We start from the raw sequence: 22,914 nt of genomic DNA on the forward strand, positions 1-22,914 counted from the left end.
TATTATTTCTAAGTCACCAAAGCATATGAGCAAGTGTGTTTATGCCAACATTTGAGCTCATCCTCCAGTTTCAATGAAAATAAATAGAGGGAGTGGAGTTAAAAGAGAGTCAAGAAACTGTTGAGCACAAACCAGTTACTCATCACTCCTTCCTGTCTCTTGGCTGTCGCAATAGAACTGCTCCACGTGGCAGATTTTAATAGGTATGAAACTGGGTAAAAAACTAATTGGGATGAGAAAAAGAATATACGGGACAGACTAACAACCAACACAAACTATTTATCCATCGCCATAAAGCCCACTGAAAGCTAAGCATAAGGCAAACATATTTTGTTTTAAGAACAGCTATAGCTAGAATTATTTGAATGCAAGTTGCAATATACATCTGTTCCAATCACCCTGTACAAGCCATTATTACACCAATATCTTGACGAACATGAAGACAAACAGTTTACTATAGTAATCTTAACAGTACTTGACTTGTAAACACAAGTTAATAAGCAGATCCCTTGCATCTGAGAAGTCGGTCATTACAACAAAGAAGAGAAAGTTCTTGTGAACGTCAGGGTTATATACGTTTTGCCACTTAGTTCCATTCTTTAAAGCCACTAATTTGGCTGGAGTTAGTGTGGTGGTTTCGATCTATAAATATAACACTTTCATAACAAGAAAGGTAGTGAGCCCCGACAGCAAAATTAAGAATTCTGCATGTTTCTAGAGACCCTTGATTAGTTATTGTAACATGCAGGCAATCGGTAATTGAACATTATGGGCATTGGTTTCCAGAACGTTAGCTTTATCTCTCTAGAAAGAACTAGAACATTCCATTCTCTAGATTTCACCCCGATTCTCTAGATTTCACCATCTCATTTCCCAGGATAACATGATTGTAAATAGCCATACTAGTCCAAAGCCACTATGAAGTGACTTTCTTCACTTGTCCCTCCCCTTCCCTGTGTTTTTATCCCATTAATTCAAATCTGGATGGCATCAGAAAATGAAAACTTTGGTTTGAGAAACTTCATGCCGACTAAGGATGCTTGTTTTTGCTACAAGTTGTACATAGCAGGTTGGCTGCATCCAGGATGAATGGTTGGCCTGTCAGCAAGGTCTCGCACTCCAGGCAGGTGAAGTGTTGCTTGTGCCAGGTGAGGCCTTCGACTCGCTGGTAGTCCTCAGAAAATATTATCTGTGGAAGTAAACAACTCCATTTATCATGTCACTTTCTTCCTAGAGCCAGCCAAGTCCTGTAACTGCTTCATTATGGAAGCAACACACAAACAAAGCAGTTGACAAGCCAAAACACATATAAAACAAAGCAGTGTTTGCATCATTACTATTTAGCAACACACCAAAAGAGGATATCTCTCAACATATACTACGGAAGTAGTTTGGCCTAGCTAATTCAAAGCTGTAGGGCATGTTTATATTCCGCTTTCGGTTTTTATAGAACCTCTGCTTATTAAAATAAAACTGAAACAAAAAAAAGAGCACCTTAAAATGCTTCTGGTTTCCGTGATTTAAATATATTTCAAACAGCTCATGGTTAGCGAGGAGAGAGGTTAACTATCAGCCCAGTTTCAGATAACAAGCTAAGGCAAACACAAATCCAAAAGTCCCTGGAGCAAAAAGGATGAGGGAGGAGTAGAGTGGCTGAGAGATCATCTCCAAGAGCTTGCATGTTGACATGGTCCTGGTAAGTCATAGTTTAGTTCACCATGTTAGGCAGATCAGACCACTGAGTTGAATTTAACGTGGTGCTTAGTAGTCCTTTGTGCAAGCAGAACGACCTGCTGTGCAATGGGACTTTCCCCTTCTCCTCTTCCCTCACCTGACCCCTACATCTATTCTAGGGTTTCCGCCAACCCTCTGGGGACAGTGTGGGACAGGAAAGCTCAGTTGTGCAAGCAGAAGTCATTCTACTCACACTTTTTTCAAAGCTGCACACCACTCCCTATATTTCTGTACCTGGTACTAAGCAGGTTCCTCCGTGAGTAGTTATGGTTCCACCCCCATTCACCTGTTCCATTTTCTATTCCTCAAATCCAACAAAATCCCCACCCCCACCCAAAAAGCACTCATATACTAGAGGCAAGTATTCATTTTGCAGAGGCATTCGGCCAAACGCAATCTCTCAGAGCTGATAGTTTCTTATAGGCAGAGAAATTCAGAGCTATGCAGGAGAAGAGACTTCCATTTCCCCAGCTGTCATACCTCGTCACAGGCCACACAGCGTGGCCTTACGCTCTCACAGTAATGACGCCCACACCAGATGGCCCCATTGTTCCAGAAGTAGATCAGGTCCACAAGCGGTTCAGAACACTTGCAGCACACAAAGCATGCGGGATGCCACTGACGATCATAGCCTCCTCTGCTGGCATATACCACAGGGGATTCTGAGGGCAGCACCTGCTTGCAGAGGTCGCAGAACTGAAGAAGAAAGTAAGGCCATAATGAATATTCATCCACCCTTTTGCAAGGAATAATAAGAAGAGTTTGGATTTAATATCCCGCTTTATCACTACCCGAAGGAGTCTCAAAGCAGCTAACATTCTCCTTTCCCTTCCTCCCCCACAACAAACACTCTGTGAGGTGAGTGGGGCTGAGAGACTTCAGAGAAGTGTGACTAGCCCAAGGTCACCCAGCAGCTGCATGTGGAGGAGCAGTTACGCGAACCCGGTTCCCCAGATTACGAGTCCACTGCTCTTAACCACTACACCACACTGGCTCTTCTAAAGCACTGCTCAACCAATTCACAGCCAAAGGTACAATTTCATGCTTAGTGTCAGCCAGCTCCCATTCACCTTAACCCCAGGGCCAGCTTTTAGGATCTCCTGCCTTAGGCCCTCCAAGTGGAAGCATTTACATCAGCCACAGTGTGCAAGTTTATTGCATGCTGTAGCTCAACACATCAATCGGCACCACTGCATGGAGACTCTTAATGGCTCTGCCGCCAGCACTGGCAAGAGAATGAGACAATGTTGGTCCGTGGCTACAGAGGGAGGGCAAAGCGTGTTGACGTGCCCTAAGGGTATTTCAGCAAGTATTCTAATTGTAACTCAATTGCAAAACAAAAAAAACGAACTGAGCAAAATGTAGACTACAATGAAGTCTCTCTTCTGGGTCATGTTAAGGCATCATAGAAATACATTTTAAAATAATAAAATACTAATTGTTCTTTACGCCAAGAACAATCTTCAGAAATTAGATTCATATTTGTAATATTTATTTGTTTTATTAATTCAATTGTGATCTCCCGTGATGGATTACAACGCAGATGGCAAGCTATATAGCAGACAGTCTGCTTTAAAAAATAGTAGGGATATGAATCAAAACAGTATTCTGTAGAGTTGGAAAAGGTTCTGAAAAGCGGGTGATAAACAGGATGGAGCCGCTCTGAGGGAAGTTTACAACATTTGGGGCTTCTTAGCTTCGAGAAAACATGAAACAAGTGTATAAAATCAGCCAGAGAAAGTGGATAGTGGAAAGCTTTTCTTTCTCTCATAACACCAGAACTCAGGGATATCCAATGAATGTTAGAAGTTCCAGGACAAACAAAAGAAAGTATTTCTTCACCTATCATAACTTATTTACCTATTAACTTCTACTTGTTAATAGCTGCAAGAATGTTATTGGATTGAAAATGGAAAGTTACATATATCCTCCCTGGAAACAGTGGCTTAATAAAGTTTGAGATTTGGCTAAAGCAGCGAAAATAACACCTCATTTATGAGTGCAAATAGCAAATGAATATAGAAACAAATTCTAGAAAAATAGTTGCACTTTATACAACATGGCAAAGAAAATGGTTACTTCCTGCGAAACTAAAATTCAAGGGGTTTTTTGTTTTTAAGTAACATTTTAATTTCATGTTAATATTATGCTCCCCACAGGCACTTGGCTGCCACTGTGAGAAGAGGATTCTTGACTCGATAGCTCTTCTTGTGTTCTTATTTTAATAAAATGTTACTGAGATTTTTAATCCTGTTTCCTAGCAAATATTGCCAAGTAATTTTTAGCAGCATTTGTGAAGTCTTGTATGGCCGTTGTTCAACAGGGCTTGTGTGATCATGGGGACCTCCCAAGATAACTGTGGCCTAAGACATCCCCCACCCTTCTCTTTAGCTTCACATAATTATTTAATGACAGGTTGAAGGGGAAAGATTCAGCAAGCTATAACGTTGACATTCAAATATAAATCCTACCGATCACCTTAAATTATTGAATTATGACATTACAGTGGTACCTCGGGTTAAGAACTTAATTCTTTCTGGAGGTGCGTTCTTAAACTGAAACTGTTCTTAACCTGAAGCACCACTTTAGCTATTGGGGCCTGCTGCTGCCGCCGCGCCGCCAGAGCATGATTTCTGTTCTCACCCTGAAGCAAAGTTCTTAACCCAAGGTACTATTTCTGGGTTAGCAGAGTCTGTAACCTGAAGCATATGTAACCTGAAGTGTATGTAACCCAAGGTACCACTGTATTTGTTTCAGCCTTTTATAGTCTTGGGCTGTAATCTTAATTCCTGGCTAGCCATGGCAGCAAAAAACCATTTTCGGTTTTCTATTGGCTACTGAATGGGGGGGGGGGGAGAGGAACGGACGGACACTGGTGGTGGCAGCTTTTGCCTGCTCACTCCAGACTCATTGGGGTACCCCTCACCAATGGAGCTTCCCTGCTGGTGGAACTGGACAGCTTCTACTCCACTGAAGCCCCCTCTAGCATAGCAGATTCAGGGTCTGGTTTGCCCTGCCCATTATGAACTTCCCCCCATCCTGTCATGCAAATAAAATAATAATAATAATAATAATTTATTATTTATCCCCACCCATCCGGCTGGGTTTTCCCAACCACTCAAAGAACAATACAATTAAACATTATATGGTTAAGAGTTGAGGGTGCTCTAGTTTGATCTTAGAAGGCATGCAGAAGAAAAAAATTGCCTCTTTTTGATATAAGGCTAGTTTGTTTGCTTTTAAGCCTGCTATCGCAACCATAAGGAAAGGCTGCTGTTGGCCCCCTGAGTCTCCACGGTGAGAACTTATTTTCAATATGTGGCTTATCACATTGCATGCCAATGAATACTTCCTTAGTTAATACTGACAGCTTTTTATTTCCATTTCGACTGAAATGAAATAAAACAAAAACAGCTTCCCCGAAGAATCCCTCCCTTAAGCACACAAACCACTCTTTTCCTGTGAAGGGAAGCTTTGGCATGGGTGGAATATTTGTGTTCCAGCCCCAAGCTGAATCTCAAGAAAAGGACTCGGAAAGCCAAGACTTGTACATGGATTTCCCTAAAATCTTTGAAGACTGAAGTCTTTAGGCTCTTCCTTTATTACGAGCTTGCTATGCAAGTTGACCACATCACTGAAGGCCTACGGAGAGATGTTTTGCACTGGTGGGGAGAGCTTTGCTGAATGTGGGAGGTTTAAAATGATACTCCAAGAGGTAGTTACTGTGTGTCCAGTCTTAAGACACTTACACCGTGTTGTGAGAGGTTTGGACTGAGAAGAGGCCTCTACTTGCTTCTGGCAGCTTCACCAGTTTCCTGCCAGTCAAGTAACACAAGCAGCACTTTGCCAGTGCAGACCTCCCAGTTTCTGCCCACTCAGTGTGCATGTGGAAGGCCTGCTTGCAGTATCCCTGCTAGTGGGGTTGGGTGGAAAGCCCTGACACAGGGCATTCTGAAGAAGGGGATGAGCTGAGGAAGGGGCTGAGCATCCATTGGCTGCTCTGGCTGCTGTCACAGCTGGCATTGGAAATGATCACAGTGCCAGTATGGAGTTGGTGCAGAGATCAGGACACAATCAATCTCCTCCTGCTGCTGCAAGTCACTAGGTTTGCCATGTTTCAAAAAGTGAAATATGCCGACATGGGCTGCTACACGCCTGGATTTCCCCGGACGTTTTGCTGATTTCTGCCGGACTCTGCTTCCGACTGCAGAATTCCAGGTACAGTGGTACCTCTGGTTGCAAACAGGATCCGTTCTGGAGCCCCGTTCACAACATGAGCAGAATGCAACCCGCGTCTGCACGTGCATGGGTCGTGATTGGCCGCTTCTGCGCATGCACGTGATGTCATTTTGAGCATCAGCGCATGCGGCAAAACCCAGAGGTAACCCTTTCCGGTACTTCCAGGTCACCGCAGGACGCAACTTGAAAAGATTTAACCTGAAGCAAACGTAACAAGAGGTATGACTGTATGTCCGGGAAATTCCGTATATATGGCAACCCTACAAGGGACCGGACTGGGGATGTTGCTCTGCAATTGCAGCAGCAGAAATTTTGGATTGCTTTGGCCTTAGATTTAATTGTATAGACAGGGCCGGATTTAGGTTTGACAAGGCCCTAAGCAACTGAAGGTAATGGGGCCCTTTATATGTCCAGCTGTCCTTTGTCAACAACAAATTGCCACTGTTTTTTGTGTTGAATATGCGCTATATGGTAATATATGGACCTAATAGGTATCTAAAGCCATTTGCACATAACAAAATATGTATTTAATCAAAGTAATTGTTGAACTGAAATACAATTTAAAAGAAGTATATTAATAGTGAAATAATTATTAAGCTCTAACTTGAAATGATTTTTTATTCATAACAAACTTAATAATGCAAACACACTGGCACTTGGCAATAACAAAAGTTCCTTTAGAAACACAATTTACAAAGACTCATAATCTAGTCTCTAGAAACTTGTTTTAACATGAAATAATAATAGCTGTAAATATATGATTTTGTTTTTTATCATATTTTGGAAATGTACATCCAGTTTTTTCCCCTTTAAATTTTTTTGGGGCCCCCAAGAGAGTGGGGGCCTAAGCCATAGCTTGTTTAGCTTATACGTAAATCTGGCACTGTGTATAGATGTCCAACAGGAATTCCCCCATGAACTGTGGCAAGTTCCCCCCCTCCCGCCAATATCAGTATAAACTGTGCTAGTTCACCATTATCTCAGATTTTAATGCTTGAAGCTTGACCCACCAAAATTATGGAATAACAGCAAAAAGCTTCAGTGCCCCCCCAATCCAAATGGTTTCAATGTTTGGCACTAATACTGGTGTTCTCTAATGTCTTGAAAGCTGAAGTCCTTGTGGTTGAACAAATGTGGGTACGTTTTCAGCAAGTGTTTATTTGACTGCTGTTGGCTTCAGAGAATGCTCTGGAACAGAGGTGAATTCTGATTAGTAGTGGATGGAAAGCTTGGAGGTTTTTATGCTTCTGCCTCCTCTTTGCACAGTTTGTTTTCTTTTAACACAGCCAGGGTAAAATGGGCAAAGGAGGGACTTCTCCACCAGTGCACAGAATGTTCTGTAACCATTCAGGTGAATCTGACTAATTTACTAAGATAGTACAGTATTGACTCAACAGTGCAGTTAACTTGTAACTCAAGCAACATGATTTTTTTTAAAATCCAAACTGTAGTATGTACAGTGGTACCTTGGGTTACATACGCTTCAGGTTACAGACTCCGCTAACCCAGAAATAGTGCTTCAGGTTAAGAACTTTGCTTCAGGATGAGAACAGAAATCGTGCTCCGGCAGCGCAGTAGCAGCGGGAGGCCCCATTAGCTAAAGTGCTGCTTCAGGTTAAGAACAGTTTCAGGTTAAGAACGGACCTCGGAACGAATTAAGTACTTAACCCGAGGTACCACTGTATTCTTAACGATTGCATTCTTAAAATCACAAAAATCCTTATAAATTGCAGAGATGCAAAAATTAGATGCATAGCTATGTTGTCACATTAAAGACTGATAGATATGTTTGTGGACCAGAGCTCACTTTGTCAAATGCAGGATTTTGTATTTTTTACAAGCTGGCCGAGTTTGCATTAAGAAACCTGTCCTGTAGTTTTGCAAGGGATGCAAAAAGAGAGGCCTTCTTGGTCCTGACCAGGGCCGGATTTAGGTTTGATGAGGCCCTAAGCTACTGAAGGTAATGGGGCCCTTTATATGTCCAGCTGTCCTTTGTCAACAACCAATTGTCGCTGGTTTTTTGGTGTTGAATAGGTGCTATATGGTAATTTATGGACCTAATAGGTATCTAAAGCCATTTGCACATAACAAAATATGTATTTTATCAAAGTAATTGTTGAACTGAAATACAATTAAGGTGGCTCGAATCCCTGTGACAGGGTGAGCTCCTGTTGCTCAGTCCCAGCTTCTGCCAACCTAGCAGTTCGAAAGCACGTCAAAGTGCAAGTAGATAAATAGGTACCGCTCCAGTGGGAAGGTAAACGGTGTTTCCGTGCGCTGCTCTGGTTCGCTAGAAGCGGCTTAGTCATGCTGGCCACCTGCCTGTACGCCGGCTCCCTTGGCCAATAAAGTGAGATGAGAGCCACAACCCCAGAGTCAGCCACGACTGGACCTAATGGCCAGGGGTCCCTTTACCTTTATATTTATAGTGAAATAATTATTAAGCTCTAACTTAAAATGATTTTTTATTCATAACAAACTTAATTGTCATAACCAGTTGTCACTGCTAAGTTTGAGTTAGGCAGAGGGCTGAAAGTGTTTGGGCTAGGGATGGCTAAAACTGATTTAGTCTTAGGGTACTGCTTCTTTGTTTGAGAACCCAATGCAGAATTAGCAATTTTGCACCTAATTATTTACACATATGCCAGCAAATGTTATACTGTATAGGATGCTAGAAGACCCTGTCCAAACTTCTATCACCGTCCCTGGGTTTCCCCTCATCTCTCAGAGAAGTAGGGAACATGCAAGTGTGAATAGCAAAAAGTTTTTTAACAGGAGGGTCAAAACCTCTGTACGTGCAAAGGGACCACACTCAATGTGTCATAGAAAAGGGTTGTTATTGCACTGAAGGAAACTAGTCTGTGAACAATGCTTTGTGGCTTTGCAGATTCTCACTTATTGCTTCATAATGGCAGCCTGGCACAGCAAAGTGCTGGCACATCACACACAATTCAATTTTCCCGGAGAATTATAGAGTAGACGTGTAATTGCTAATTTATTTATTTTTAAAAAAAATCAAGATAATCAGATAAAAATTATAGGGATTTCAGCAGTGTGATGGTACGCTTACTGCCAAGTATTGAGATGTATTCTAAACAATTTGAACATGGAAGAAGTTTTAAAAAGTAGATCTTTTTTTGAGAGAACACCAGGAACCTGCAGTTGTAAACCAAAGTGAGAAGCAGTCACTTTGCATTGTACTTTGTTTTAAATTCTACAAGATTTTATCAACATCCTAACACTTGTTGATTGAATAGCCTGAGGACAATCTATCTAACCACCCACCCACAGCCCTTAACACGGGTGCCATTTTGCTAATCCAAACAAAAGCTTAAATGTTCCATTTTTTTGGAATGTCAGAACCTTCCATGGAATTTTGCAGAGCAGCCCCATAGTTTAGCAGTCTCACGACATCTGCACAAATGGAGCTTTTGTAATTGCTTTTCAAAGAATTTAGCTTTTCCACTGGTGCCCAAAGGAAAAAAAATAAAGCATTACATTCTTCTGGAGAATAAACACCACAGGTATGTATTTACTTGGAGGGAAGAACTTGCAGTCAAAATAAACCTCCCTTGCCAAGATGGTTTTTACAAATGCCTTTAAGCGGAAGTCTTAGCCTTCAGATAGGAAGGGTGGTGTGTATTTTCCCCCCTAGAATGGGTAACAAAAATCATTCCCAGACTGAGTCGCTGCAACATGGTCTAGCAATGAACTTGCAAAGGGTTTTCACTGTTTGTAATATTCCCCCTTTTGATAGCTTGCCCTTTACAATCCCCCACCTACCCTTGTTCTAGCAAAAATTAGAGCAGGGACTGAGACACTATCAGATATATCTCTTTCAGAGCCAATATGTACGTTCCACTACTGCTACAGAGCATAGGGCAAGAAAAAAAAAAAAAGAAAGGAGCTCATACCTGCAAACCCCACTCCCCAAGCCCACCTTTTGGCAGTCCTCAACCCACTTCTGCCCAACCCATTCCTCAATCTGTCTCTATCCCCCACATCTCTCCACTTATTCAACTTACCAGCTCACCCAATTCACACATCCATGGCATTGCCACCAATTTGGAAGAATGGATAGTCAAGATGATAGAGCAGGCATAGGCAAACTCAGCCTTCCAGCTGTTTTGGGATTACAACTCCCACCATCCCTGACCACTGGTCCTGTTAGCTAGGGATGATGGGAGTCGTAGTCCCAAAACACCTGGAGGGCCGAGTTTGCCTATGCCTGTGATAGACTATGCTGAAATGGCAAAGCTTACCATGAGGATCAGGCAACAAGATGAGAAGAAATTCTTACAAGATTGGGTAAAATTTATAGAATATGTTAAAGAACACTGTAAATATGTTAAAACATTAGCAGGGTTGTTGTAACATTTACGATGTGTTAAATATGGACAACGTATTTATAATTAAGATTTGAAAATAACAAAGGAAAAATAATTATATGCAAGATGATGAATGATTGAATTAGGAAGCCATGGCAAGTGGGAGGAAGTCAAACACGATGAATTTGGTGTATAATTGAGTGTAAAAGTGTTGTCATTTTAAAAAATCCTTGGAAAATAAAAATATTTTAAAAAAGACAATGCCACCAGTTTGTTACAAAGGTTTTTCAGAAGAAGCTCCGAAATTAGTAAGTATGTGAGCATGATGGCCTCGTGAACTCAAGGACTAAGATTTCCAAGATTACTGGGGAGTCTATACCGTAAAATACACTTAAGTTGTTTTAAGCACTTCTGGCAGACAGATTGTTTTCTTTCATTAAACCACATTTGGCCAAACACAGAAATATGCTCCATTCCTTCCTATGCAACTCCATGCACTATGTATCCCGATTATATGCCTCCAGGGAAGCCTTTGCATACTTACCAATTCCTGCCCTTTAGGCACGTCACCCAGGGTTCCATTGGTAGAAACAACTTCTTTACTTGCAGGAATGCCTTTATCAGGTTGCTTCCCATCATCTTTGGCAGTTCCTCCATGACCTGGCAGTGCAACTTCCCCGACGCCAAGAACGCCATCTTTGTATTTCTTCACAAAGTCCTCCATCAACTTTATTTCACTCTCTGAAAGGCCCCGGCAGTGGGAAGGATCCTGGTCATAAATAGGAAGCTGTCTCATCAACCTCCTGCGACGATAATAAGCACCTTCTGTACCAGCCACTGGCTGCATCTCTTTCGAAATCAGTTCCATGTACTGGGTAGCCTGATTTACGTGGAAGAAAAAGAGAGAGACAAGATAATAATAATACCTTTATTGTCAATGTACACAACCTGTGTACAATGAAATTAACTGAGCCTCCCCACCACCACAAACACTCAATCTCACTGCACTCTGTGTGCTTGTTGCATAACACACCAAACCCCAAAGTCAGTTGCACTATATTATTTTCCATTCAGCAGACTAACAGCCCACGGATAGAAACTGTTTTTTAGCCTGTTGGTACGACTGATCATACTTCTATATCTCCTGCCCGAGGGTAGAAGATTAAAGAGGTGCTGGCCGGGGTGTGTTTCGTTCCTGAGAATTTTTCTTGCTCTCCTAAGGCAACGATCCCTTGTGATGTCATCTAGCGGGCTCAGGGGACTGCCCATGATATCATGTGCTGTCTTCACCACCCTCTGTAAAGACTTTCTGTTTGTGGCTGTCAAGCCAACGTACCACACTGTGATACAATATGAGAGGACACTTTCTATTGTGGACCGGTAGAAGGAGGTCAACAATTGTTGTTTCACATTGTTCTTTTGCAAGGCCCTGAGAAAATTAGAGTCTCTGTTGGGCCTTCCTAACCACCTGAGTTATATTGTTTTTCCAAGTGAGGTCTTCACTAAGGTAAACTGCCATAAATTTAAAGGAAGAGACTCTCTCCATACAGTGCCCCCTAATATACAATGGGGCTAGTTCCCCTCTCTTCCTCTGGAAGTCCAACACCATCTCCTTTGTCTTGCTAATATTTAGGTGCAAGTTATTCTCTAAGCACCACGTAGAAACTTTTTGAACCTCCCCCCTGTACGCTGATTCATCTCCACCTGTGAATGCATCAAGCGGCATATAGACACCAGAAGGAACGAGAATGCCTAAGGCTGTCCATCTCTGTGACTTTGTCCACCATTTCCCTAGGGAAGCCACTCTCCACGCAACACAGCAGATGACTCAGATCTTAGGAGTTTCTCCCTTGCACTCAGATCTTAGGAGTTTCTCCCTTGCATTCAGTAGCAAAGTAGCAAAGGTGGGGTTGGGAGGTTGCAGAGTCACTGCTGCTTACTGGGGGAGCGCAAGGGCCAAGGTGATGGAGGGCAGGGGAGGGCAGCGGTGAGCAAATGTGCTGGCAGGAGCACCGCATTGGCTCCCCTACCTTACTACTCCCAAAGCTGAGGGGTCAGGCGAATGATGCCACCAACACTACCTGTGTCATCTGCTACTGCTTGCATCCCAAATGGCAGCACGTTGCCCTGACAACCAGTAAGGATTTTCCCAGTGGTTCCACACCACTGCCACCTGATGTGAGTCTTGTGCAGCCAAACTGTATTTCAGGTTTAGTCAAGTCAAGAGCATCCTTTCATGATGCAATACCCATGTACAGAGCATGCAGCAGAGATACTGTATCACTGGGGAGGGAAATGTGGAGCCTCCCAGGTGTTGCTGGCTCACAAGTCCTGTTTTTCCTGAGACTTTGGCAATGCTGGCTGGGGCTGATGGGAGTCTAAGCCCAACAACATCCAGAAGGCCACAGGTTCTCCATCCTTGCTGTATCATGTCAAAGGCTTTTCACATTTTCAAATATTTTTGAAGCATTTCCCCAAGTATTTATATACTGTTCTTCAGCAAAATTGCTGGTATTATACAATTAAATTGCCAAAAAAACCACACACAAGACGACTGGTGGATAAAAAACAGGTTCTCAAAATTCTGAACACTTGCAAAATATACAACTATGCTGTACATGTCAAAATTCCAGCAGTTTTACTCTGACAAAGGTCTGAAGCTTCTAGACTAACTTCAAAAGGCAGCTCCATGTATAACATATCACAGTGGTCCAACTGAGAGGTCACTGGGGCACAGTTATGCCTTATCAGGATTTCTAGTCACATGAGGTGATTATGAAGCAAACAGGAATATAATCAGCCTGCAGACATGGGGAAGGTCAGGAACTGAGTGGGCAGAGACATTGGGGTGTGACTCATGCGAACATTTGTATTCAGCTGAATGCCTGAACACAAGTCTTGTCTACATCCTTGGACCACAGAAACTGTAACCCACCCCATAAAATCAGACCAGATGATATTGTTAACATTCTCAGACACTGCTGCAAATGAGGCATCAAGGTCTAAGCAAATATATGAGCAACTTTATCTTTTAAGGTGTCTCGTAAAGTCATCACAACAGGCCCCCTGAGGATTTTGGGATGATTACTTGTAAGGAGTATTGGGCCTAGTCTTGAACCACTCAGAATAGATATGCAATATATATCTATCTATCATCTATCTATCTATCAGTCAGAGTTTCCTTTTCACTGCTTTTGGCCTGGTGACAACATACCTTGCTCCTGCCAGATAGGGTAGGACACAGATGCCCCATCTCTGCCCCGCTCCAGCCTAAGTTTGATTGACATCCCAGAAACACAACAGATTAAGAAAGAGCCCCAGCACACAAGAGGTGTCACAAAAACCAAAGGCACAAGTCCAAAACTTCAATCTCCCTTAACCTTTTTGGCATCCCTAGTGTCTAGCAAATATTAAGTATGTGCCTGGAGACATGCTTCCTATTTATGAAAGATTACATTCAAGTGGTTGCCAAAATTTAGCTGGCTAAAAGCCATGGAAAGGCAAGCTTGTTAACAGTTAACCACCAGCTGCAATGCCTTATAAACCCACATGTAGCACACAAACAGCACTTGGGCGAGATGTTAATGATTCTAATTTAGTGCTGGGGGGGGGGGGAGGGAACAACAAAAAGAAAAATTACGCAGGGTTGTATACAGTCTGGAAGGTCTTCCATTTTCCCTTCTGTAAAGGCATTAGTTAACCTAAGTAAGCTAATTTATAAATCAGTATTTCGTTGAGTTTACACCTTTGAACACCACCACCCCTTGCAATCTCTGCTGCTTTTTCAAGTGCCAAACAGGAGAGCTGGTGGCAGGGGGTGGCCACCAAGTTCAGCGGCCAGTAGCCAACTCATTTTATTACTCAAGCACACAGTCCAATGCTATTCGGGGGGGGGGGGGGAATGAGAAAAGTCTGCACTTTATTTGGAGACCCATGTTTCAAATCTAACAAAGTAGTTTGTAAGTACTGTAATCAAGTTAGCCATTGGCTTGTAATTCATAGCTGGAGACAAAAGGCTGGTCTCATTCAAGATTAACATTTGCAAAAAGGATGCTGAGAACTTTCAGTGCAGTTAATCTCTTTATGGAACAGAGCTTAGGAGAGAGAGAGAGAGAGAGAGAGAGAGAGAGAGAGAGAGAGAGAGAGAGAGATTCTCTGACAGGGACCTTTTCCCTCTCGTAGCGTGACTTGTTCATAGGCAGCCAAGTTGGCCATTCACTGGTTGGTTTTTTTAGAGACCACCTTTCGGGAGAGTTCAATTAATTTCCACCTTGGTCAGCACTTGCCTAATGAACAGCACAACTGTTACGGTGTATATTAAATACCTCAGCAGGCTAAAGTATTGCTTGTTTGAAACATGCAACATAACCCACTAGTGCTTTGCAATAGAAGATCTGTTCCCCAAATGTTTAAACAATATGCCCAATGCAGTTACACAAGCAAAATCTGCCAGACCTCTTGTGACTGATTAAGTACAATGTTCGTATAGCACAGCTATCAACTGGCACACAAAAGAAAGGCAGGCCCATTTCATTGCATAAAACTGGGCCTGTGCAAATTCACGGGGAGCTTTAAAGTGTGGGTGTGTGCCTGAAATACAGCACAAATGCATGTCTGGATTATCCCTAAAATGTTAACCGTTATCTATGCAGAGGACGAGATGGTTGGACAGTGTTCTCGAAGCTACCAGCATGAGTTTGACCAAACTGCGGGAGGCAGTGGAAGACAGGAGTGCCTGGCGTGCTCTGGTTCATGGGGTCACAAAGAGTCAGACACGACTAAACAACAACAATGTTAGTTTTTTTTATTTTAAAAAGAAAGCTGCTTCATCCCAAGTCAGACGATCAACTGGCTCAACATTGTCCATGCCAGCCTTCCCCATCCGACTGGCGCCCTTCTAGTTGTTTCGGATTACAATTCCACCATTGGCTACGCTGGCTGAGGTTGATGAAAGTAAACCCTAAAGAAACTAGAGAGCACAGTGAACAAGGTGAACACCACACAAGCAGTCCTTCCTTCCTTCCTTCCTTCCTTCCTTCCTTCCTTCCTTCCTTCCTTCCTTCCTTCCTTCCCAGAAAGGAAATGCTGTAACCAGTGATCGATTAGGTGCGACAGCAGTCATTCCAATCCACATTTGGGCAACTCGTGGCCTTTACCCCTGTTTGGACAAACTGTCCATACAAACATGGATGCAAATGCTTCTAAATTGGGAACGGCTACCCAGCATGCCTCATTAACGGTTACCATGGGCATCTTCTTCCTCTCAGACAGAATGCCACCATACATCTGCTAAACCAGCAGCACAACACAGTCTTATCATAACTGAGGAAAAATTGCAGAAGTTTAAATGTATGCCGAAACAAGTTGCTTTTACCATATTGGGCTGCTGGGGAGAAGCTCATGAAAAGAAAATTCTTTTCACTATTTCACAATAGTTCCTTCAGTTATTTTATGAACTAATTTCCTTTTCTCCCCTCAGCATGGCCAGGGATAATGGGTGCTGTAGTCCACAAAAGGAGGAGGCAGAGGAAATTGAAGGTGGAGTCTGCAGCCTGTTTCACAGAGATTATTTCCCTTTCCCAGCCCTGCAGGACCAGGAGACCACCAAATTGGCCACCCGGAGTTTAATCCATCACCTCACATTGAGGAAATGTCCTTATTTTTGGTGTACTCTGCCTCTTAAGCTGTTGAATTGTATCACTTTCACTTCCAAATCCCTCTTGGCATGTAGAACAGAGTTCTGGGAAACAGCTTAGAAATCAACTTAAGTCAGTTTGAAGGTGAAGAAAAAAGTATTTTTATTTAAAGTGTAGATATCACGGCACGCAGCTAAATCAAATCTCGCTTGCTAAACCTGTTCCAGATATCTTGAATGTATTTTCATGTGTTCTCACAATTGTATCAAGTCAGCCAAGTCCAAATACTGGGCATGGAAAGGAATGCTGGACCTGATTTCGGAACTTGTTAGGCTCCAGTCAGATGCTGCAGAAGATTATGCTATCAAAGCCACCAAAGGTTCAATAGTAGTTGTTTTTCTAAGTTGCAAACAATATGGTCCCATCTGTACAATAGCTTTAAAACAGTATTATACCACTTTAAAGAGTCATTCTTTAAAGGGAAGTATAATTTGTTAAGGGTGCTGAGAGTTTGTGGGGAGACCCTATTCCCCCCACAGAGCTACCATTCTCAGAGTGATTTGACAATCACTCGTTTTCCCCAGGGAACTGTGGGAACTGTAGTTCTTTAAGGGGAATGGTAGGGGAAGTTTCTTTTAAGAAACAATACTTTACAGGATTATTTGGGGGAATCCATGACTGCTTCAAGTGGCGCTATAGTGATTTAAATGCAGCTGGGGGCTAGATCTGGCACATTCCTTATGAAGCATTATACTTTGGGTTACATGACATCATTCAGAAGTGCTGGATAGGAAAGGTTTCATCGCTATGCATGAGGGATAGAGTAGAGCACTTGACTGAATAAATGAGACCGATTCTCTCTGTGTGTCAAAAGTTATTCCCTCCTATGGAAACTAAAAACATCTAAACAGTCAACAAGAACCCAAAACTTTAAGGATCACAGGAAAACGCAACCAAAACACAGATAAAACTCTAAACAAAACATGTAAACTGTAAGCATTAAATAAATGTACTTGAGTTAAAGGGCACTACTTGTTTTCACAACGATAGGATATCAAATTCCTGAGCTTCACGTGCCTATATATAGAAGGAGAATAACAAAGGTATTTATTGTGGTCACAGAAACTTTATTGAGGGCTTAAATAACTTTGTCAACTCAAATAAGTACCGTATTTTTCGCTCTACAGGACACACTTTTCCCCCTCCAAAAATTGAGGGGAAATGTGTGTGTGTCCTATGGAGCGAATGCAGGCTCCTTGGCTTCAGCGATAGCAACGCTAAGCCTCCGAAGCGCAGAGGGAGCGCTCCCTCCGCGCTCTGGAGGCTTCGCATTGCTTTCGCTGAAGCCTGGAGAGTGAGAGGCGTCGGTGCGCACCGACCCCTCTCGCTCTCCAGGCTTCAGGGATAGCCGCGCGCAGCCCCTCCAGCAGGGAGAGGCTGCACGGGGCTATGGCTTCTTTAGTGCTGTGCAGCCTCTCCCAGCAGGGCTAAAATGGGGCTAAAAAGGAAGCCAAAACAGTGAGCGGGATCCATCCCGCTCGCTGCCTTGGCTTGTGCCATAGCTGCGCGCAACCCCTCCGGCAGGGAAAGGCTGCACGGGGCTAAAGAGGAAGCCAAAACAGCGAGCTGCCTTGGCTTGTGCCATAGCCCTGCGCAACCCCTCCAGAAGGCAGAGGTTGTGCAGCCTGCACGCTGCTCTTTGGGGCTGGAGGGGGGGGAAATATTTTTTTCTTGATTCCCCCCCCCCATAAAAACTAGGTGCGCCCTATGGTCCGGTGCGCCCTATGAAGCGAAAAATACAGTAATTAAAACTTGTTCCTAGTGACATGAAGAAAACTTCAGTGCTGTATTCAACTAAATTGCTGTGCTAGTGGAAGCCTTTGGAAGAATTCCTGCTACCTTAATGGGACTTTCCCAGTCTCCTCCTCTTCCTGTACATGCCCTGCGCCAGCTCCAAATCTGCTCTGGAGGGCTGGGGGAACCCCCATTACACATTTAGGGGGTGCATGGGGGGAGGAGAGAGGGGAGAAGGTTCCACTGCACAAGAAAAATCCTTGCAACTGACAGAACTTCTGCCTTAGTGCTGTTGAATACAGCCCTAAGGGTGGCAGCCAACTAGGTTTTACTTAGAGTAAAATTAATGTACCTGTCAGCTATGTCCATTAACTTCAATGGGTCTACTCTGAAGAGAACAAGCATTAGTTCCAATCCTACGTCTTGGCCACTGCCCCCCACTTGAGGAAGGATTGGAGATTGGGTTCGAAATGACCATGTGCAAATATGCCTAATGACCACCTGAAGCAAATCTATGAAATTTTAAGGGAAGAGAAATAGTGAAGTAGTGACTCTGTCCCTTTGATCCATCAAAATATTGAAGAATGCAAGACTTGCTCTTGTTCATTTTTAGAAACATATAAATCCATACCCATATCTGAGGATGCATGCCAGTGTTGCAGCAATCCATATTACGAACGTTCAAAGTAGAATTCTTATCCCAAACTCTCTCAGTCCATCCAACTGTGCTACAGAAAAATGTAAACTGTTTGTGCATTTGGAAACGGAGGGTTGTGTCAAAACTGAAGTGGTTTCAGAACATAAGAAAAGCCCTGCTAGATCAGGCGAAAGGCTCATCTAGCCAAGCACTCCGTTCTCACAGTAGCCAACCAGGTACCCATGGGAAGCCTACAGGCAGAAGCTGAACAACAGGTTCACATTTGCAGTATTTGGGGAAATAATCTTTTACTTTCCACCTCACAGAACTAGCCACTAATTACCCCAAATAAGATTCTCATAATATGCAATGAGTAAGCAGCTATCGACTACTGCCAGGTGGGGGACATTTGTGATTTATTATTCTTGATTCTTGGGCTACCTACCTCAGCTGTCATTATCCACTGAACCATCTTACGCATTACACAGTCAGTCCCAGAGCACCGTATTGGTTACCAAGAGGACTGGGCCAATCCCAGACCACTTTGTCCGCGTGTCTTGCCCTCTTTTCAAGAGCAACAGATATATTTTGGGACTGAGGCATGCTGCAGGAGATTGACAGGTTTCCCAAGAATTCTAGTTTCATTCCTTTCCTGTGACAAAGAACTTTTACAAACAGGGAGGTTTGAGGTGAACTGTAACTTTAGAAGGTCACCCAAGGCAACTCTAGGATACTTGCTTACATAAGGCACTTCTTATTGCCCTCTGTCTGTTCTTGAGCATCTCCATCTCTTCGTGCTAGTCAAGGATAGACAACATACTGGGCCATGGTGAAAACGTCTGGCCTTGGAAGTCCGGACCATTTATATGAATGGTTTAGCGGAGAAAGCAACTAATGTCTTATAAACCTCTAAGTGTAAAGATTGATAAACATCTACTCTGTTATGTATGCAGTGGTTAGATTGTCAGACCAGAACCTAGGAGACCAGGGCTCAAATTCCCACTTGGCCATGAAACTCATTGGCTGACCTTGGAACTCTCAACCTAGCCTACATGATAGGATTGTTGTGGGGATTAAATGAGGAGTGGGAAGAACAATCTACACCACACTGAGCTCCTTGGAGGAAAGAGTGAGATATAAATGAAATAAATAAATGTTGTGTATCTTACTATATAATAAAACTGTAAAGCTGTCATCAAGCTGCGGTTCATGTGGCCACCTACTGGACAGCAGGTGGGCAGTGCAGTCAGGCAAGTGAGTGATCAGACAGCCCGGCCTGTTCCTCTGTGAGCCGCCTCAGCCGCGGTTTGGCTGAGCTGTAAGCGGAGGAAGGTTTGCCTGAGCAGGTGAACAAGTGAGCTGCCAAAGCTGTGAGAAAGAGGTAAAGTGGAGGTGGACGGAGTTGGGCAGGTGGGCAGGATCGGATCAGTGTGGTGTGGACTTTTCAACCTGCCCTGCGCTTCTCCTGTTGCTGCCTCAACTGGCATAGGGATGGGGAATGAAGGGGAGAAAATATTTCTCCTCTTTATCCACCACCCCATCTCCCACTGCTACTGGAGAAAATAGCCTACAATTTCTGGCTTCCCACAGCAGGGGCAGTGCAGTGGGGCTTAAGGAGGGCAAGAAACGTGGGGTTTGGGTGATCTGCAAGGTGAAGGGCGATCCCTCTCCTCTTCCTCCAAGGTGCTATTTGTGGGGTCTTCTGACCTTCCAGAGCTAGTGTAGGGCATGTGCTGGAGGAGAGGGGAGAATACCCCATTGTGTCAGCAAGAGCATCGAGTTAGTATTTACTCCCAACCTCTTGAAAACTAGACCACCGAAGGGGAAAACTCCTCCTCTTGTATCTTACTCCCTCAAATAGCCGGCTGAACCAAACATCACATATTAATCACATGGGCTTTGAAATTTATACAGTACTGAATTCCGTATTGTTCAGCCGATTTAATTTGGGAGGGAAAATTCAAAGGCCTCACGCCGTATATAAAGAGGAAAAGCACACCATTCTTCAGGTTTTTTCCCCAGAATGCACAACACACATAGCCAATAAAGATCTATTCATTCCTACTAGATTTTTCAGCACTAAACATTTCAAGCGAATGTGCTGCCTAAACATTATTTACTAATCAAGAAACAAGTAGCAGACATATCTTTCTGGTAAAAAAAATAACTATTTGGTGCTTTCTCAAGTTTTCCCTCCTTTACAACAGCAGAAATGGTCCCAGGAGGCAAGAAAAATAAATTGCTTAGAGTGAGATATCACTGCAACTCATCCTCTATGCAGGAAATTTTGAAATACCATAGATTGATACTAGATCTGAGCTTCTAGTTCCATGTATTAACCATGATTAAAAACAGTCCAAGACAAGGATCTTCTGGTCTTGATTCAAAATTCATCTGTCTTCAAGTTTCTCACAGCAGCTGCTTCAAAAGTCTTGGTTATGACCTACAAAACCCTACATGGTTTGGGTCCTGACTATTTGAAGGACCATATCTCCCTATATGAACCTGCCTGGGATTTGAGATCTTCTAGGGAGGCCTTTCTCTCAGTCCCACCACCTTCACAGGCATATTGGGTGAGAAAATGAGAGAGTACCTTCTAGGTGGCTTTCTCCCAGATAAAGGAACTCCCACAGAAGGCTAGGCTGACCTCCTCTCTTACTTTCCTTTCACTGACAGGCAAATACTTTTTTGTTCTGACAGCCTTTGGACACTGACTGACTGTTGTGGCAGGATCTCCTGAGGGTGGGTATTGCACTGTGTGCATGTGTGTGTGTTTTTAATGGTTTCAAGCATTTTCAGTGTTGTTTTAATAGGGTTACCTGCATGGTGTGTTTTCAGGTGTATCTGTTTTAATGTAGGTTGCAAACCCACCTTGTGTGCTGCACTGAGAGGAAGGCAGGATATAAAATAATTAAGTTAAGAAGATGTGAGAAAGGGGGTTCAGGGTCAGGGGAAAGGGACACATAGTGGAGATGCTAGATTCTTTAGCAGCTACTGAAACCCTGTGTGTCTTGGAAAGTTTCAAGTAGTCCTTACATACAATTAGGTGTGTGATCTTACCAGCTTCTGAGTCAGTCCAGGTGGAGCCCATTCGTATGTAATAGTGTTAAATGTTGGATCTTTCCGAGACACGATGGGATTAGTGATAATCATACGGTTCCTTTTATAGATGCGAACACCATCACCTCCTTTCACCCGGGCAGTTAGCGAAGAGTATTTCGAATCAGAGAGCAAGCGGCCAATTTTCCGATCATCTTCTGCATCGGAGCTCAGACTGTGATCTTCCTGGCTGCATTTACATGACTTGCATATTTTCCTGTGGGAGACAAAATGAGATCACCCTTTGATATAAGCTGAACCCCAAACAGGCATGTGCTCTTTTGGAGGCTCAGGAATGAACTTTCAAAAACACTGAAGGTTAAAGATTGAAATGGATCATGGCGTAGGACAAAAGACCTTTGTTGGCAAGAACTCAATTTGTAAGCTGCAGACTAATGGAATTTGCCATGGTGTGGAATATAAAACTGTAAAAACCCACACTGCAGAGACCCTGGAGAATAAGCCTCAGGGCACAATGACCAAGTGTTACTTCTAAGCTGCTGTGAATGCAGCTAGTCAGTTACACAATTTTGGAAAGAATCACCTGAGAGATGAGGACATGAGTCTCACTGCTTTGTTTATTTAATGTATTTATATCCCTCCTTTTTTCCAAATTGGAAAAGAACACCCGAGTCTTCAATATCCATGTACAAACCCAGTGTTATCATGCAAGGTGCATTATTTTCTAATATTTTATATAAGAACACATTCACATCCCCCCCCGTCCTGATTCCAAAGCTAAATATATGATTTCAAGGGATTTGGATTCAAGCAGCAAAGTCGTTTTTGAGTGCATTGCCTTGGCAGCTAGGTTTAAAGGCATCTGATATATGTAAATAGTTTATTGCGGAGTTGCACAGGAAATATGGGTGTAAGATTCTTTGAAGTCAAGACTAAATAAAATAATAATAAAAAGATTGTGGACATTTCAGTTTATAAGATGGGGTGGGGGAAACAGAACATACGAGAGTCTTGGCTGCAAATTGATAAGATTAAGCTGTAAATTACTAATTGAGGAAAATATAATAGTATTGTTACCCTGCTCTTAAATATTTCTCCTCCTTTACTGGAAGACTACAATGGGAGAATGAGGGTAGTTCAGAGCTCTATGGCATGAATGGGTTTGTCATTAGTGTATCACTGCAACACATCCTAGGATGAGGTAAGATCAAAACTTGAATGTTTAGTCAGTGTAGGTTATGTCAAACAAAGACCCCCCCCCAATACATCCTGTTGTGATATCTATAGGCCTCTTGAGTCTCTGTGCTATTTCCCCTTGCCCCAGTTTCTTAAGAATATAAAGCATGAAAATTGTTATATTTGGGAGCAGGGTTATATTTGGGAGTATTCACATGGCAACTGGCCCTACTGGATAGAACTCTTATTTGTTCCCACAGGTCTTTGGGGCACAATAAGAAGAACATCACAGACTTCCCTTGATCTATGT

At 43.0% G+C, this 22,914-nt stretch overlaps 1 protein-coding gene across 1 annotated transcript in view; it reads right to left on the reverse strand.

Annotated features, from left to right (window-relative positions):
- Window positions 1-1,022: 1,022 nt before the first annotated feature.
- The window catches only part of LMCD1 (LIM and cysteine rich domains 1), a 53,926-nt gene continuing 32,034 nt past the window's right edge, over window positions 1,023-22,914 (reverse strand). The window contains exons 3-6 of the mRNA XM_083493149.1: window positions 21,429-21,684; window positions 10,846-11,181; window positions 2,215-2,430; window positions 1,023-1,189 (exon numbers count right to left, since the gene is read on the reverse strand). Of these exons, the coding sequence (XP_083349275.1) occupies window positions 1,031-1,189; window positions 2,215-2,430; window positions 10,846-11,181; window positions 21,429-21,684 (967 nt within the window). The 3' untranslated portion in view covers window positions 1,023-1,030. The remainder of the gene's footprint in view (window positions 1,190-2,214; window positions 2,431-10,845; window positions 11,182-21,428; window positions 21,685-22,914) is intronic.

This window comes from Podarcis liolepis (genome assembly GCF_965112155.1).
Source record: "Podarcis liolepis genome assembly, chromosome: 2".
Lineage (NCBI taxonomy): Eukaryota > Metazoa > Chordata > Lepidosauria > Squamata > Lacertidae > Podarcis > Podarcis liolepis.